The sequence below is a fragment of the Gobio gobio genome, assembly GCF_949357685.1.
Source record: "Gobio gobio genome assembly, chromosome: 9".
In the NCBI taxonomy this organism is placed as follows: Eukaryota; Metazoa; Chordata; class Actinopteri; order Cypriniformes; family Gobionidae; genus Gobio; species Gobio gobio.
Window position 1 is genome coordinate 54052497 of NC_137115.1, and position 19122 is coordinate 54071618.

Below are 19122 nucleotides of genomic sequence, written 5' to 3' on the forward strand. Positions count from 1 at the left end.
AATAATCGATTAATCTGTCGATTATTTTTTTCGATTAAGTGGATTTCTAAAAAAGCATTAATTTCCAATCCTTTATTCAAAAACAGAACTGACAGTGCAAATTCACAGTGCAAAAAATCTTCAGAAAGTGCACAGGATGCCACAATAAATCTATAAATATATATATATTTTTTTTTAATAAAGAAAAATACTAATCAGAAAACTTAACAGGATGTTAGAACTTGTTCTCTACACTACACTCAGACGCACACACTCACAAACAAAATTAATGGGTTTAGTTAAATTGTAAAGCATTAAGAATTTCTCTAAAATGTCCAAACCCATTATATACTCCTGGAGAAAACATCTACTGTATTAACCTATTAATATGAATGATATTAAATCCAGACACAGATTTAACTGCTGTGACATATAAACAAATATTATGTAACAATTAAATAAAACTACTCCTCCTAAAGAAGAACACAATGTCTTATTTTCAATGAATGATATGCATTCTTTATAACAAATTGCATACAACATTCCTTATAGATTAAATATGGATTGAATAATTCATGTTTAATAAATATAATGAAACTAAAGAGGTGATTTTCTCTGTCTTTTGTTGTTTGATTAATATTAAGAGCACAAATGGAAGCAGGTTAATGGACTGCTGTCACTTTAAGACCGAATTCTGACCGAAAATGACAATATATATTTGTCATAGTTTTTGTCATTCAAAGCTGGTTTTGATTTTCGTCTCGTTTTTGTCTGTGAAAAATGTTGTTGAATAAAATATTGACAAATTATTTGTCAACGAAATTAACATGGCAACAGATTTAAAAATGAATGGGCCAAAAAAGGCAAGTGAATAAAAACTAGGGCTGCAACTAACGATTATTTTAATAATAAATTATTTATTTGATTAATCGGATTAAAAAACCCATTCATTTCCAATCCTTTATTCAAGAAAAGAACTGACAGTGCAAAATAGATAGATAGATAGATAGATAGATAGATAGATAGATAGATAGACCGACGGATAGATAGATTAGGATTTCAGAAAGCCAACTTAATTACAGCCATTTAAGTTCTCAAAAAGTTACAGTTAAGGGGTTTTAAGGACTTTTTTTTATTTATTATTTGTAAAAAATAAACCGAAAATAGTACAAACTTTGCTAAAGTGACTGTTTTGAACAAGTATTATTATTATTTGTATCAATACTTTGTGCTTTTTGCACACCTTGACACCAACATTTTTAAACGAACAAACCACTTTTATGATTTATTTTCACACAAAATCTGTTGCTCCATCAATGTTCAGTAAAACATATATTTGTTCTGCAATCTCTTAAAGGGTTAGTTCACCCAAAAATGAAAATTCTGTCATTAATTACTTACCCTCATGTCGTTCGACACCCATCAGACCTCCGTTCATCTTCAGACACAAATGAAGATATTTTAGTTGAAATCTGATGCTCTGAAAGGCCTCCATTGGCTCAATGGCACGGTTCACTCTCAAGACCCTTAAAAGATACTAAAGACGTCGTTACAAAGTCCATCTCACTACAGTGGTTCTACAATAACTTTATGAATCGGCGAGAATAGTTTTTGGGCGCAAAAAAACCCCAAAATAACGACTTATATAGTGATGACGATTTCAAAACACGGCCTCATGAAGCTTCGAAGCGTTATGAATCAGCGAGTCGAATCAGCAGTTTGAATCACCAAATTTCAGCAGTTTGACTCGCGATCCGAATCATGAATCGACTCACTGATTCATAACGCTTCGAAGCTTCATGATGCCGTGTTTTGAAATCTTCATCACTATATAAGTCGTTATTTAGGGTTTTTTTGGGCACAAAAACTATTCTCGCCGATTCATAAAGTTATTGTAGAACCACTGTAGTGAGATGGACTTTGTAACGACGTCTTTAGTGTCTTTTAAGGGTCTTGAGAGTGAACCGTGCCATTGTGCCAATGGAGGCCTTTCAGAGCCATCAGATTTCAACTAAAATATCTTCATTTGTGTTCTGAAGATGAACGGAGGTCTGACGGGTGTCGAACGACATGAGGGTGAGTAATTAATGACAGAATTGTAATTTTTGGGTGAACTAACCCTTTAACAGGTAACCAGTGTAGAGATGTTAGAATTGGTGTTATGTGATCATATTTTCTTGACCTAGTAAGTACTCTAGCAGCTGCATTTTGGACTAATTGTAGCTTTTTTTTTTGAGGAGGCAGGACAGCAAGCTAGTAGTGCATTACAGTAATCTAGTCTAGAGGTCATAAATGCATGAACTAACTTTTCTGCATCAGAGACAGATAGCATGTTTCGTAGCTTAGCGATGTTTCTGAGGTGGAAGAAGGCTGTTTTTGTAGTATTTGAAATATGATTTTTAAAAGACAAGCTGCTGTCCTGCATTTCCCCCCACTTTATAACTAAATCTTGATTGCTAGCTCTTTGTAACCAGTGTTGGGGGTAACGCATTACAAGTAACTTGAGTTACGTAATAATATTACTTTTTCCAAGTACACCTACAATACACCTAAAAGACTCTATACCATCCACATTGGACTCACACCAGTTTGCCTACCGCAGCAATAGGAGCACAGAGGATGCCGTTTCCATGGCACTGCACACTGTGCTCACCCATCTGGACCATAAGAACACGTATGCACGCATGCTGTTTGTTGACTTCAGCTCAGCATTCAACACTGTCATCCCATCCAAGTTAATTGCCAAACTTGGAGACCTGGGCATCAACACTTCAATGTGCAACTGGATTTTGGACTTCCTAACTGACAGACCCCAGAATGTTCGTTCAGGATCCACCTGCTCCACATCCATCACTCTTAACACTGGTGTACCACAGGGCTGTGTGCTAAGTCCGTTTCTCTACTCCCTCTTCACCTCCGACTGCAAGCCTGTGTATGGAACTAATTCCATCGTCAAGTTTGCGGACGACACTACGGTGATTGGTCTCATCAGCAACAACGATGAGACTGCCTACAGGGAGGAGATCCAGCACCTGGCCACATGGTGTACCGAAAATAACCTGCTCCTCAACACCACCAAAACGAAGGAGCTCATCGTGGACTTCAGGAAGGAGTCAAGAGGCACACACGACACCATCCACATCAATGGAATGGCTGTTGAACGTGTCTCCAGTTTCAAGTTCCTGGGGACCCACATCTCGGCGGACATGTCGTGGACGACCAACACCTCCAGCCTGGTCAAGAAGGCTCACCAGCGCCTCTTCTTCCTGAGGACACTGAGGAAGAATCAGCTCTCCTCGGCTATCCTGGTGAACTTCTACCGCTGCGCAATAGAAAGCATCCTGACCAGCTGTGTGGCAGTGTGGTATGGGAGCTGCTCTGTTGCGGAGCGCAAGGCACTGCAGCGGGTGGTGAAAACTGCCCAGCGCATCACAGGGACTCCACTGCCTGCCATCGAACACATCCAGAGGAAACGCTGCCTGCATCGAGCTCGCAGCATCCTCAAGGACTCCTCTCACCCAGCACACAGACTGTTTTCTCTCCTGCCCTCCGGCAGGCGTTTCAGGATCCACCGGACCAGGACCAGCAGACTAAAGAACAGTTTTTTCCCCAGAGCTGTCTCTTTATTGAACTCAAACCCCCGTTGATCCACTTCCCTCATAAACTGATAACTCTCCTACCTCACATCTTCCTTCACTTTGCTATTTGCACTACCGACTGTTTATTACAGTAACAACTGTTGACTTATGCATTCTGCACCACCATACCGTAACTGGATTATGCTCATCTGCACTGCCGACTGTATTTACAGTAACAATGTTTACATTTGCATTTTGCACCGTACTTCTAACTGGAATATGCAACCACTTTTCACTGCACTTTTACACTTTCTTCGGATAGCTCTGTCCATAATTTATTGTACTAACTTAATCCACTGCTATATTCCTCATATTAGCCTAACATATTATTGTATACCTCTAACTGTAAAATTCTGTTCAAGTAATAACCGTCTGTATATTTATTCATAGTACATAGTCACCTGTAAATTCTGTTTATAGTAATAGCCATCTGTATATTATATTCTAGTACATATTCACCTGTAAATTCTGTTTATAGTAATAGCCATCTGTATATTATATTCATAGTACATATTCACCTGTAAATTCTGTTTATAGAAATAGCCATCTGTATATTTATTCACTGTATATATTCATCTGTAAATTCAGTTCTACTTATAGTAATAACCATCTCTCTACTTATACATATTTATATATATTCAGAACATTTTTATGTCCTGCACTTACGCAACCATTGTATATCCTGCACTTGCTGCTATTGCACTTCTGGTTAGACCTAAACTGCATTTCGTTGCCTTGTACTTGTGTAATGACAATAAAGTTGAATCTAATCTAATCTAATCTAAAGTAACTAGTAAAGTAACGCATTACTTTTCAAATTTACAACAAAATATCTGAGTTACTTTTTCACATTAATTTGACTGACAGCTCTCCAGCCCACATGTGGAGAAAAATAAGTGCAGAGGTGTGTGTGTGTGTGTGAACATGAGGGTTATTGCAGTTCCAGACTAAATGTGAGCATTTATTTATCTCACTTGCACAATAAAGATTCTGTACTCCTCAAAATAATTAAAATCAGTCAAATACAAAATCAGAATACTATGCAAACCTGCAATAATTAAATGTTAAAAAAAGCAACTATTTTTATGCATAATCTACCTTTATATTTAATTTACCGATGTCTTGCTGCTGACCTGCGATGATGAAAATCACTAGATTTTTTGTTTTTATCGGTAAAACTTTTTTCTCCTGCATCCTATTCTACCATTATCCAGAGCTGCGCCCTCTACTGTTCATGCGTCAATCTGCATTTTTTACCTCAGCCTGGGGCTTATGATTTCAATTTTGGTATGAAGAGGTCTTTACCGTTGCACAAAAATATAACTTTCTTGTTAAAAACAAAAACAAGCCCAGCCCAGGTGAGAAAAAGTAACGCAAAAGTAACCTAACGCATTACTTGTCTTAAAAAGTAACTCAATTAGTTACTTTTTAAGGGAGTAACGCAATATTGTCATGCATTACTTTTCAAAGTAACTTTCCCCAAAACTGTTTGTAACAGTGCTTTCTCTTTCAGTCTAGCCTGCGCTCTCCTCCAAACCTCCTCAAAGGTGGTGCTGTTTGATGTGCGGCCCCCGAGCCAAGAGCTTCCCGAGGGCATGGCGTTCACGCGGGCCGATATCCGGGATTACCCCCAGGTGGAAGAAGCCGTCCGAGGCATGCACTGCGTGTTCCACATCGCCTCCTATGGGATGTCGGGACGGGAGCAGCTCAATGGGAAGCTCATCGACGAGGTGAATGTATTGGGAACGGAGAACGTCCTCAGGGCTTGCGTGGCACAGCGAGTCCCCCGACTGGTGTACACGAGCACCTATAATGTCGTTTTTGGGGGTCAGGAGATTAGGAACGGTGATGAAAGCCTGCCTTACTTGCCCTTGCACCTGCACCCGGATCACTACTCCAGGACGAAGTCTATTGCAGAGATGCAGGTGTTAAAAGCGAACGGTTCGCCGCTGGATAACAGCGCAGGTGTTTTTCGGACATGTGCCCTGCGTCCAGCTGGGATATACGGCCCTGGGGAGCAAAGACACCTACCTAGGATAGTTGGTTATATTGAGAAGGGGATTTTTAGGTTTGTGTACGGCGATCCTGAGAGTCTTGTGGAGTTTGTTCATGTGGATAATCTGGTGTCCGCGCACTTGTTAGCCGCTGAGGCGTTAACCGAAAAGCGCCAGCACCGATCCGCCGGTCAGCCATATTTCATCTCCGACGGAAAGCCTGTCAACAACTTTGAGTTTTTCCGGCCTCTGGTGGAGGGTCTGGGATACACGTTCCCCACACTTCGCCTGCCCATATCGCTCATATACCTCTTCGCATTCCTCACCGAGATGCTTCACCACGTGGTGGGTCGGATCTATAACTTCCAGCCCCTGCTGACCCGCACTGAGGTCTACAAGACGGGCGTCACGCATTATTTCAGCATGCGGAAGGCACAAGAAGAGCTGGGATACGAGCCGAAACGGTATGACCTGGAAGATGTTGTGCAATGGTTTCGAGGCAGAGGTCACGGGAAAAAGCGCAGCCGGTCATCAGTTAGGAAACTAATTTTAGATGTTGTTTTGGTGGTCGCGCTCGCTGCGTTGGTGCTCTCCTGCCTTCCGGTTGTGGGACAGTGAAATGTGCGAGGTTTACCCTGACCTGATGTTCAAATCAGTGCACATGAGAGATGATGGTATATTGTAAAATGCTGTAAAGAAGAGACTGTGGCGTACACAAATAAACTAAACCCTGATCATTTTTGGATGAACAGTGTCCTTTCCTCAAAGGGTTTTTAAATGATATCCCGTATTAACATACAAGTATTTGTTTGGAGTGTACAACAATATTAAAATACTTTTTTGGGGTCAAAATTAATGCTGTATGTACTGTAAGGAGCAGACATTTGAGATCACAAAAATGCTTTCATTTTGCATGTTCTATTTTTTTTTCAGTGCAAATTATTAGCAGTTTAACAATTTGATGTAAACTCGATTGTTTTTCTTCAGATAGTATGTCTCGAAAGCACTAAATATGAACAAAACCTGATCATTTTCTCCATTTGATTAGTCACATAGAAATAGTGCACAATCTGAAATATATATACTGATTAATAGCATCTAACATACAAGTTTGTTTATATAATGTGTGTATGCACATATGTGCATATATAAAGACACACACTCACACACATATATATGTACATTATATATATACTAACATATATTTATATACATACACACACATATTTATATTATATATACTAACATATATATACACACACACACATATGTACGTTTATTTATATATATATATATATATATATATATATATATATATATATATATATATATATATATACTAACATTAATGTATATATACACACACACACACACACACATATATATATATATATATATTATATACACACACACATAAATGTACATTATATATATACTAACATATTAATACACACCAACACACACACATATATGTACATTATATATAATAACATATATTAATATATATATATGTATATATATATATAAAAACATATTAATATATATATGCACACACACATATATACATTATATATACTAACATATATTAATATATATATATATACACACACATATATATGTACATTATATATATACTAACATATATTAATACACACCAACACACACACACACACACACATATATGTACAATATATATATATATATATATATATATATATATATATATATATATATATATATATATATATATATATATATATACTAACATTAATATATATATATATACATATACACCATTATATATAGTAACATATTTAATATATATATATACACACACACACATATTTATATTAGTGCTGTTAAATCGATTCATCACTAGGGCTGTCACGATTATGAAATTTGGCTGACGATTAATTGTCCAATAAATAATTGCGATTATGACGATTAATTGTCTGTTTTAGGGCTTTGGCGATTAATTGCCTGTTTTAGGGCTTTGTCGATTAATTGTCATACAAATTGTTGTGATTATTTAATTGAATCCCTTGTAAGTTGTCACTTGCAATAACACATTAATACACTTAAAGCCTTTAAATATTAAAGTAATTTAATAAATGAAAAATATGTATCTTTCAGAAATGTGTACATTTAAAGAAACAATGTAAATGTATATGAAAGTATAAATAATAGAAACAATCACCATAAATTTACCATAACACATAAAGGACTGTCAATATCTCATTCCAAACTAAAGTAAAATATAAATATATTTTACAACTTTGAAAATTCTGTAAATAACAGAAACAATGAATCACAAATATAAACTATGACCATAACAGAACAGGCCATAAAAATCAAATTATGAAATAAAAACAATCATGCTCCTTAATGGCTTGGTAGATTACGGGAAAGAAACACTAGCATGTTGACTTTTTCTGGCTTAAGACAGCATCTAACTGGGGTGACAATGTTGCCAGCTGTACTGAACATTCTTTCAGAAGCAGTACTTGTTGCACATATGCACATGTAGGCTACTTTCTCGCCAACTTGGAAATTAAAGGAAACCTATGTATGACACGCCAATTCGCTATGCCATTTTGGAGTGCTATCAAGACGCATAATCGCTTTTTAACGTGTTTATCAACGCCGTTTCATTCTATCCCCCTACACTGCCCCTACCCATCACACACACACACACACACACTTAAACCTAAGCCCCTAAACCTACCCATCACAAGAAACATTCTGCACTTTTACATTTTCAAAAAAAAAACATAATTTAGTATGTTTATAAATCCATTTACATTCACGCGGAATCACACGGCGTAGACATACACGCGGAGATGATGGTTCGTTTCGGCGTACACATACAAGCGGAATCACACTGCGTAGACATACACGTGGAGATTATGGTTTGTTTCGGCGTACACATACACGCGGAATCACACAGCGTAGACATACACGCGGAGATTATGGTTTGTTTCGGCGTACACATACACGCGGAATCACACTGCGTAGACATACACGCGGATAGCTCAAAATGCGTACAGATAACACGCCATTTGGCTTTAGAAAGTTAAGCAAAGCCATGATGTCATGTTGATTGGCGTTGTCGTTTTCGGCTTTGAAACTAAATCCATCTTTGTTGAATAACTGGGCTGCTCTAACTCAGGATGGAGAAATCAACAGGGCAATATAATTTGAACGTAATGCTCAGCGTAATGAATTCAGAGGGAGACCGGTAGAAGTAGAGTGCTGCAGGTACGTCGTTCATGAACGAATGATTCTTAATATGACTCGGGACTACCGAGTTGTCTCAGAGAGTGATCCGTTCATTTTGTTGGCCGCGCGTGTGCGCAAAATCCCATAGGTTCTGTACATGAAACAGAAAATGTTAGTTCATCCCTCGAGTTCGGGTTGAGTCTTTCGTTCTTCCTGTCAGTCCTATAGTAGACTATGCTGTCAGAACCGGAAAGAGAAATTATTAGTTCATCTTTCGAGGTTCGCATTCCGCGGGGTCCGAGTCTTTCGTTCTTCCTGTTATGCTGAAATGACTCAATTTTTATTTTTTTTTTTCATTTTGCTGAACGAGATTCAAAGATCCGAGTCTGTAAAATGATCCGAACTTCCCGCTACTAACTACAGGGCCCCCTTGTGTCTTCTAATAGTGGGCAATAATAACGATCACCTGTAATGACCGCGATTAGACCAATTAATCGCGATCAAACGATTATTTTTATAATCGTGACAGGTCTATTCATCACGATTAATCACATCCGACATAAAACACATGCATGTATATTTAAGAAAAATGTGTTATATTTATGTATAAAATATTTATATTTATATAATAAATTATATATATAGTGTATACACGTGCAAATATTTCTTAAATACATACATAATTATACACAGTACACACATATATTATGTAAACAAACTTATTTTGAATGCGATTAGACGTTTATTAGACAGTACTAATACATATATGTTTGCACCATTTCAATGTATAAAATTGCAATGGCAAAAAAAACAAATATTGCACACATTTAATCAATTCATGCATGGCAAATATATATTCAAAGCAAAGATATAAGCATTTAGAATTCTGTGTGTGTATATATAAATATACACACACAATTAATATAGGCTATATGTATATATTTGCTTTCTTCTGTTAAAAAATGTATTGCATAAGGTATGAATATCATAGTGTAGAAAACATATCAATCAAGTCCCCCTCGAGTTCTCAGCGCTGATCCAGTGTAGCTCTATCGACATGTTCCTTTAACCACAAACAATGCAAAGTCACACAATGTGTTCATACCTAGTGTTTGTTGTTCAACCCAAACCATTTTTTTGTCAAACATTTCACTTGACACGTGTGCTTGCTTTTAAAGTTGTCTCAAGTGTCAAAATGCAGGCCACTGTATTCAGTGGTGATGGAAATTGTATGTTAGTGACAATAGCTTTTGTCATTGATGTGCAATTAAATGTTTGGGACCTGATTCAATTCACATCCACCAGCCTCCTGTCCATGTGTGATAGCACTGTTGTTTCTGATGCATGAACTACCTGGGAAATACAAGACAGGTAGACATTTTACAAACCTAGAGAGTATTTCTTTAATATGTTACTCATTATTTTCCCTCAAGAATATAAACAATGCAATGGCATAAAGAGTTGCCTCTTGTTTAAAGTTTAGAGATGTTCAGTTTAGATTTTAATTATCTTCTGAAGGCTGGTCTATGTGGTTAAATCTTTAATCTGGCCCGCTGGATGAAAGTGGACACACATAGGCTCTCCAAAGGACTTTTTTTCAGGATTCTGCTCCCCCTTGCTGAGTTGCTCTCTATCATTGTTTCGCTCCGGCATTAACCACATTCCAGAGCGCCGCAGCGCCGCTCGTCTCCCTCCGCGCATTCCTCTCACACAAACTAGTCCCAAATGCATCGTTGGATACACGCATTCTCGCTCGTCTCCGCACTCAGCGTCCGTCCAGATTGGTGAGAAATTCTCCGGGGGTAATTTTAGGCGAGTTGGACTCGCTGGAAACTAGCTCGCAGGAACAATCACGGAAAATCAAAGCGAGAAAATTCCTCCGCGCAGCGCGCCATTGACTGTAAAGACCTTTCAACTTTACAAAAACTGAAATTGACAAACGTTCTCTTGTGTGGAAACTTTGTCACGACGACCGTATCGCGACGAATCGACATACGGGGGACATGAATCGTGACAGAACGTCGGCGATGGAGTAAGTTAGCGCGAACAGACAACGATGGCTCGCCTGAGGCGGCATTTTTCCATGTAAAATGCAGTTTGTGTTGTAGTTGACTCCGCGCGCTCCCGCGTTCAACGTCCCTCGACCCGCCGCGCGACATGGATGAATATGAGGAGGATCCGGGGCGCAGAGCGAGCAAACTGATGGAAAACCTCTCCATTTATGATGTTTATCAGGATGGGATGTACGGGGCGCCGAACCCCGACGTGGAGAAAAGTAAGCGAATGAATGGCAGCGGGAACAAAGTCTACGGCGCGGCTCCCGTGCGCTCCGTCAACGGGAACCGACCCTCAGTGCCTCTGGATTTCTGTTCCCCGCAAAGGGAGGCGGTTTACCCCGATCCCGAGGCGTACTGCACCAAATCCGAAGTTGCCTTGCCGTGTTACAGCGGCGCGTCGGACCGTCTCAGGAGATACGCGCACGCGGAGGTGCAGGGGCACCGGTACAGCACGGGCTGCGCCTACGACGGGCTCGTTCTGGGGAAACAGGTGCCCGTCTCGGGCACGAGGAGCAACAGCTTATGTATGGCCAGCCCCGACGGCAGGTACGCGGCCACGAGCCCCCGGTCCAGCTTGGCTTCGGATCAGAGCAAACACACCAGCCCGAGGTCGAGTATCAGCAGCCCGCGGTCCAGCACCGGACAGGAGGGGACCGGCGTGATCAGTCCACGGTCGAGTTACGCGAGCACGGCCAGTGACACCAGCAAACACTCCAGCCCCAGAACCAGCCTCACCGGCTACGACTGCGGGAGCAAACCGAGCAGCAACCGAACCAGCGGCATCAGCATGGGCTACGACCAGCGGCACATCAGCCCCAGGTCGAGCACCACGAGCCCGCGCTCCAGCTACTCCGACTCGCGCTTCACGCCCGCGGGGAACCACGACCCGGAGAGCGCCGCGGTGGCGCACGGCATCTGCAGCCAGGACGGGGGCGCGCGACCCAACTGCGTGGTCAGTCCCCGGTCGAGCATCTCCAGCCACAGCTCCAGGAGCTCGCGTAGCTCCCGGGGATCGATGAGCGCCTACCCCGAGCTCCAGCTCCCTTTACCGGAGGAGGACTTCACGGAGCCCAACGGCCTCCATAACAACCGCGTCCATCTCCAAGCGTTTCCCGAGCCGCAACAGCACAATTCAGACGTCAACATCGCGTTTAGCTACGGGAAAACGGTCGCCGGCGGGCAGCGCTTCAAGCTGCCGTACCAGGTCACTCCATCCCGGGACAGCGGCCCCAGTCAGGCGGAGCGGCGGCTGGAGGCCCTCACCCTGGAGCTGGAGAAAGAGCTCGAGATACACATGAAAAAGGAGTATTTTGGTGAGTAGCTCGCACTTTTAAACTATTTTGGGTTCCCTTTCATGAGTGCTTTAATAATATTTTCCCATTATAAAGAGACTTTTGAGCAATAAAGAGCTAGTTCACCCTAAAATTAAGAAATCATCCCATGATTTACTCGCCCTCAAGCCACAAGCCTTCTTTCAGCCACAATCGGAATTATATTAAACAATATTCAAGCTTCATAATGGGAGTGAATGATACCCAAAAAAGTGCATCTATCCATCATATAACTGCTCCACTCCGCTCCGGGGGGTTAATAAATATTTTTTTTGTAAGAAAATATCCATAAACTATAATCACTGGCTGTACATGAGTCTAGACCCAAAAGTGACCTCTGACTTTATTAACCCCTGGAGCCGTGTGGAGCAGTTATATGATGGATAGATGCACTTTAATGGACTTCAAAAACGAAGCAACCATTATAAAGCTTTGATTTTTTTTATATAACTCTGATTGTGTTTGCCTGCAAAGAAGAAAGTCATACACCTATGGCTTGAGGGCGAGTAAATTATGGGATAATTTTCATTTTTGGGTGAACTATCCCTTCAAAGAACCTTTTTAGAGTGCATCAAAGTGCACTTGTTTTTGTCCTAAATTGTTGTGTCCAAAATTGAGTCAGTTCACCCAAAAATGAAGAAATCATCCCATGATTTACTCGCCCTCAAGCCATCATCGGTGTATATGACTTTCTTCTTTCAACCAAACACACTCAGAGTTACATTAAACAACATCAAAGCTTCATAATGGGAGTGAATGATACCCAAAAAAGTGCATCTATCCATCATATAACTGCTCCACACAGCTCCGGGGGGTTAATAAATTCATTTTTTTGTGAGAAAATATCCATAAACTATAATCACTGGCTGTACATAAGACTAGACCCAAAAGTGATCTCTGACTTTATTAACCCCGGAGCCATGTAAAGCAGTTATATGATGGATAGATGCACTTTTATGGACTTCAAAAACGAAGCAACCATTATAAAGCTTAAAAGAGCCAGGACTTTTTTTTTATATCCTCCTGGGACCCAGAAAAAAAGCAAATTTAGTATTTTTTTCATGTCATTACATTGTTTAGAGCATAACAATCAAATGGGGGAAAAAAACATTTTTGAAAAATGATATTTTATTCATTTGTTATGATAAGTCCTCTGCAGTTGACCACAGGACCTAGTTGTTTAAAAAATAAAATGACATGAAATTGCATGTATAGGCAAAAACAATGGGATTTATTTTTAATTCACCAATCAATTTTTAGGTTTCAGGTTTTTATTTTAAACAAACTTTGTTTAAAGATGATTCTGAACTATGTTATGAAACATAGATTTACCATTTTACTTTATGCAAAATGTGGGTAAAATGGCCATACCTGGATTTTCCCATTCAATACCATGTATCTTCACTGCATCTAATTTGCATATTAATGTGTTCTTGGTGCAACATGTAATGAAAATAGAAGTGTAATAATGGGAGTAATAATTGGCAACATTTTCATAATAATATCTAATATTTCATAGGAATATTGATATGTAATTTCTTTCCCTATTCACTTGTTGTGTCTCCAAAATGCCTGATTTGTCCTCTACAGTGGACATTTATGAAATCAATGCCCTGTTTTGTAACAGAAAGTCATATTTTGATTAGAAACCCCATAACATTTTCCTGAGATGTTGATTTATAAAAAAAACTATTTGAAAATTAATCAGATTTAAATTATAATAAAACATATTATCATATTTCCATAAGAGTGCTAAACACTAATGTCGGACGTTTTTAAAGACCAAGAAGTTGTTGATGTCCTGGTGAAACCTCCAAACATTTGGTATCTCTGCAAAGCCCCAATATTAAACAATATTCAAGCTTCATAATGGCAGTGAATGGTACCCAAAAAAGTGCATCTATCCATCATATAACTGCTCCACACAGCTCCGGGGGGTTAAAAAATTCATTTTTTGTAAGAAAATATCCATAAACTATATTCACTGGCTGTACATGAGTCTAGACCCAAAAGTGACCTCTGACTTTATTAACCCCTGGAGCCGTGTGGAGCAGTTATATGATGGATAGATGCACTTTTATGGACTTAAAAAACGAAGCAACCATTATAAAGCTTTGATTTTTTTATATAACTCTGATTGTGTTTGCCTGAAAGAAGAAAGTCATACACCTATGGCTTGAGGGCGAGTAAATTATGGGATAATTTTCATTTTTGGGTGAACTATCCCTTCAAAGAACCTTTTTAGAGTGCATCAAAGTGCACTTGTTTTTGTCCTAAATTGTTGTGTCCAAAATTGAGTCAGTTCACCCAAAAATGAAGAAATCATCCCATGATTTACTCGCCCTCAAGCCATCATCTGTGTATATGACTTTCTTCTTTCAGCCAAACACACTCAGAGTTACATTAAACAACATCAAAGCTTCATAATGGGAGTGAATGATACCCAAAAAAGTGCATCTATCCATCATATAACTGCTCCACGCAGCTCCGGGGGGTTAATAAATTCATTTTTTGTAAGAAAATATATATTTTTTTACTGGCTATAAGTCTAGACCCAAAAGTGACCTCTGACTTTATTAACCCGAGCCGTGTGGAGCAGTTATATGATGGATAGATGCTCTTTTATGGACTTCAAAAACGAAGCAACCATTCACAAAGCTTAGAAGAGCCAGGATAAATCTATTTTTTTATATAACTCGATTGTGTTTGCCTGAAAGAAGAAAGTCATACACCGATGGCTTGAGGGCGAGTATATTATGGGATAATTTTCATTTTTGGGTGAACTAACCTTTTAAGAGTGCATCAAAGTGCACTTGTTTTTGTCCTCGTGAGTTCATGGATCATTTTAAATAAACGTGTCCAAAATGGAAACGCGCTCACACCTTGACACACAGCCTCCACCACAGAGCAGCCTTTGTGTGGCACTCATTAAAGTATCATTAGAGTGTGGGAAAACAGGTGTAAATCATGTTTTGTCAATGAATCAGTGTGCTTTCTGGACAAAAGGGGTTATACTTGTCTGACATTATGATTATCTTTGAGCTGGTTAAATCATCATTAATCACCAGACTCTGTTTCACCCAAAGGCGGCATGCAAAAGACGGCAAATTCCCCAAACCTGCATCATATCACAAGGCATGTTGCGACATATCAGACTAAAAATGGCAATTTTAATGCTCAGATGTTGCTCGTTCATGGCTCAGAGCTGCACAATATATTGCGAATGTTCACACAATATCTGAATGACTTTAATAGGCTTCTTCAACATTGTGAAAATTGTACGTTTCACATCTCTAGTTCGGTTCATTTGGTCCGATCCAAGGGCAAACAATTATACATTGTGGCATTTTTCAGCTTTTTTTGTTTCCTTTTCACATCACACTGATGGCTTTGGTCCGAACCAGTTGAACCAAAATGCAGTCACATGACAACATCCACATCACTCATTGGCCATGGCGTATTTCCTAAACTGCTGGTTTTGTCCCTGGCCATAATCTAGTCAGCTGCGCTGTGCATTATTATGGGATGGGAAGTGTTTGTTGACAGTTTGCACTTTAGCATGGCAGCTCGCGGACAAACTTGGAGTAGTGCGGAGGTGCAGAGCCTCATAGAAATTTGGTCTGATGACCATATTAGGTCCCAACTTAGTGTATACAAACAATGTAATAGAGACCTGATAATACAGTAAACCTGCTAATACAGTAAACCTGCTAATACAGTAAACCTGCTAATACAGTAGACCTGCTAATACAGTAAACCTGCTAATACAGTAAATCTGCTAATACAGTAAACCTGCTAATACAGTAAACCTGATAATACAGTAAACCTGCTAAAACAGTAAATCTGCTAATACAGTAAATCTGATAATACAGTAAACCTGCTAATACAGGAAACCTGATTATACAGTAAACCTGCTAATACAGGAAACCTGATTATACAGTAAACCTGCTAATACAGTAAATCTGATAATACAGTAAACCTGCTAATACAGTAGACCTGCTAATACAGTAAACCTGCTAGTACAGTAAACCTGATAATACAGTAAATCTGCTAATACAGTAAACCTGCTAATACAGTAAACCTGCTAATACAGTAAACCTGCTAATACAGTAAACCTGCTAGTACAGTAAACCTGCTAATACAGTAAACCTGCTAATACAGGAAACCTGATAATACAGTAAACCTGATAATACAGTAAACCTGCTAGTACAGTAAACCTGCTAATACAGTAAACCTTCTAGTACAGTAAACCTGCTAATACAGTAAACCTGCTAATACAGGAAACCTGCTAATACAGTAAACCTGCTAATACAGTAAGCCTGCTAGTACAGTAAACCTGCTAATACAGTAAACCTGCTAATACAGTAAACCTGATAATATAGTAAACCTGCTAATACAGTAAACCTGATAATACAGTAAACCTGCTAGTACATTAAACCTGCTAATACAGTAAACCTGCTAATACAGGAAACCTGCTAATACAGTAAACCTGCTAATACAGTAAACCTGCTAGTACAGTAAACCTGCTAATACAGGAAACCTGCTAGTACAGTAAACCTACTAGTACAGTAAACCTGATAATACAAAAAACCTGCTAATACAGTAGACCTGATAATACAGTAAACCTGCTAGTACAGTAAACCTGCTAGTACAGCAAACCTGCTAATACAGGAAACCTGCTAATACAGTAAACCTTCTAGTACAGTAAACCTGATAATACAGTAAACCTGCTAGTACAGGAAACCTGATAATAAAACAAACCTGCTAATACAGTAGACCTGATAATACAGTAAACCTGCTAGTACATTAAACCTGCTAATACAGTAAACCTGCTAATACAGGAAACCTGCTAATACAGTAAACCTGCTAATACAGTAAACCTGCTAGTACAGTAAACCTGCTAATACAGGAAACCTGCTAGTACAGGAAACCTTCTAGTACAGTAAACCTGATAATACAGTAAACCTGATAATACAACAAACCTGCTAGTACAGTAAACCTGATAATATAGTAAACCTGCTAATACAGTAAACCTGCTAGTACAGTAAATCTGATAATACAGCAAACCTGCCAGTACAGTAAACCTGATAATACAGTAAACCTGCTAATACAGTAAACCTGCTAATACAGGAAACCTGCTAGTACAGTAAACCTGATAATACAACAAACCTGCTAGTACAGTAAACCTGATAATATAGTAAACCTGCTAATACAGTAAACCTGCTAGTACAGTAAATCTGATAATACAGCAAACCTGCTAGTACAGTAAACCTGATAATATAGTAAACCTGCTAGTACAGTAAATCTGATAATACAGCAAACCTGCTAATACAGGAAACCTGCTAGTACAGTAAACCTGATAATACAACAAACCTGCTAGTACAGTAAACCTGATAATATAGTAAACCTGCTAATACAGTAAATCTGCTAGTACAGTAAATCTGATAATACAGCAAACCTGCTAATACAGTAAACCTGCTAATACAGTAAACCTGCTAGTACAGTAAACCTGCTAATACAGGAAACCTGCTAATACAGTAAACCTGATAATACAACAAACCTGCTAGTACAGTAAACCTGATAATACAGTAAACCTGATAATACAACAAACCTGCTAGTACAGTAAACCTGATAATACAGTAAACCTGATAATACAACAAACCTGCTAATACAGTAAACCTGATAATATAGTAAACCTGCTAATACAGTAAACCTGCTAGTACAGGAAACCTGCTAATACAGGAAACCTGCTAATACAGTAAACCTGATAATACAACAAACCTGCTAGTACAGTAAACCTGATAATACAGTAAACCTGATAATACAATAAACCTGCTAGTACAGTAAATCTGATAATACAGCAAACCTGCTAATACAGTAAACCTGCTAATACAGTAAACCTGCTAGTACAGGAAACCTGCTAATACAGTAAACCTGCTAATACAGTAAACCTGATAATACAGTAAATCTGATAATACAGCAAACCTGCTAATACAGTAAACCTGCTAATACAGTAAACCTGCTAGTACAGGAAACCTGCTAATACAGTAAACCTGCTAATACAGTAAACCTGCTAGTACAGGAAACCTGATAATACAACAAACCTGCTAGTACAGTAAACCTGATAATATAGTAAACCTGCTAATACAGTAAACCTGCTAATACAGTAAACCTGCTAGTACAATAAACCTGTTAGTACAGTAAACCTGATAATAAAACAAATCTGCTAGTACATTAAACCTGCTAGTACAGTAAACCTGATAATACAGTAAACCTGATAATACAGTAAACCTGCTAGAACAGGAAACCTGATAATATAGTAAACCTGCTAATACAGTAAACCTGCTAATACAGTAAACCTGCTAGAACAGGAAACCTGATAATATAGTAAACCTGCTAGTACAGTAAACCTGATAATACAGTAAACCTGCTAGTACAGTAAACCTGCTAATACAGGAAACCTGCTAGTACAGTAAACCTGCTAGTACAGTAAACCTGATAATACAAAAAACCTGCTAATACAGTAGACCTGATAATACAGTAAACCTGCTAGTACAGTAAACCTGCTAGTACAGCAAACCTGCTAATACAGGAAACCTGCTAATACAGTAAACCTTCTAGTACAGGAAACCTGATAATAAAACAAACCTGCTAATACAGTAGACCTGATAATACAGTAAACCTGCTAGTACAGCAAACCTGCTAATACAGGAAACCTGCTAATACAGGAAACCTGCTAATACAGTAAACCTGCTAATACAGTAAACCTGCTAATACAGGAAACCTGCTAATACAGTAAACCTGCTAATACAGTAAACCTGCTAGTACAGGAAACCTTCTAGTACAGTAAACCTGATAATACAGTAAACCTGATAATACAACAAACCTGCTAGTACAGTAAACC

The 19122-nt window shown here is 38.8% G+C and overlaps 3 protein-coding genes across 4 annotated transcripts in view; 2 read left to right on the forward strand and 1 right to left on the reverse strand.

Moving 5' to 3' along the window:
* sdr42e1 (short chain dehydrogenase/reductase family 42E, member 1) overlaps positions 1-6637 on the forward strand; it is an 8244-nt gene extending 1607 nt beyond the window's left edge. The window contains exon 3 of one of the 2 annotated variants that reach the window (XM_079824893.1): positions 5116-6459. In XM_079824893.1, coding sequence (XP_079681019.1) covers positions 5116-6229 — 1114 coding nt within the window. In that variant the 3' untranslated portion in view covers positions 6230-6459. Of the gene's footprint in view, positions 1-5115 lie in introns of both variants that reach the window. The other variant, XM_079824894.1, reaches the window with a different exon arrangement.
* Positions 1-19122, reverse strand: part of ss18l2 (ss18, like 2) — a 692656-nt gene that overhangs the window by 445453 nt on the left and 228081 nt on the right. The gene's annotated exons all lie outside the window — the stretch shown is intronic.
* The window catches only part of wtip (WT1 interacting protein), a 73882-nt gene continuing 65458 nt past the window's right edge, over positions 10699-19122 (forward strand). Inside the window, exon 1 of the mRNA XM_079825804.1 lies at positions 10699-12200. Coding sequence (XP_079681930.1) covers positions 10988-12200 — 1213 coding nt within the window. The 5' untranslated portion in view covers positions 10699-10987. The remainder of the gene's footprint in view (positions 12201-19122) is intronic.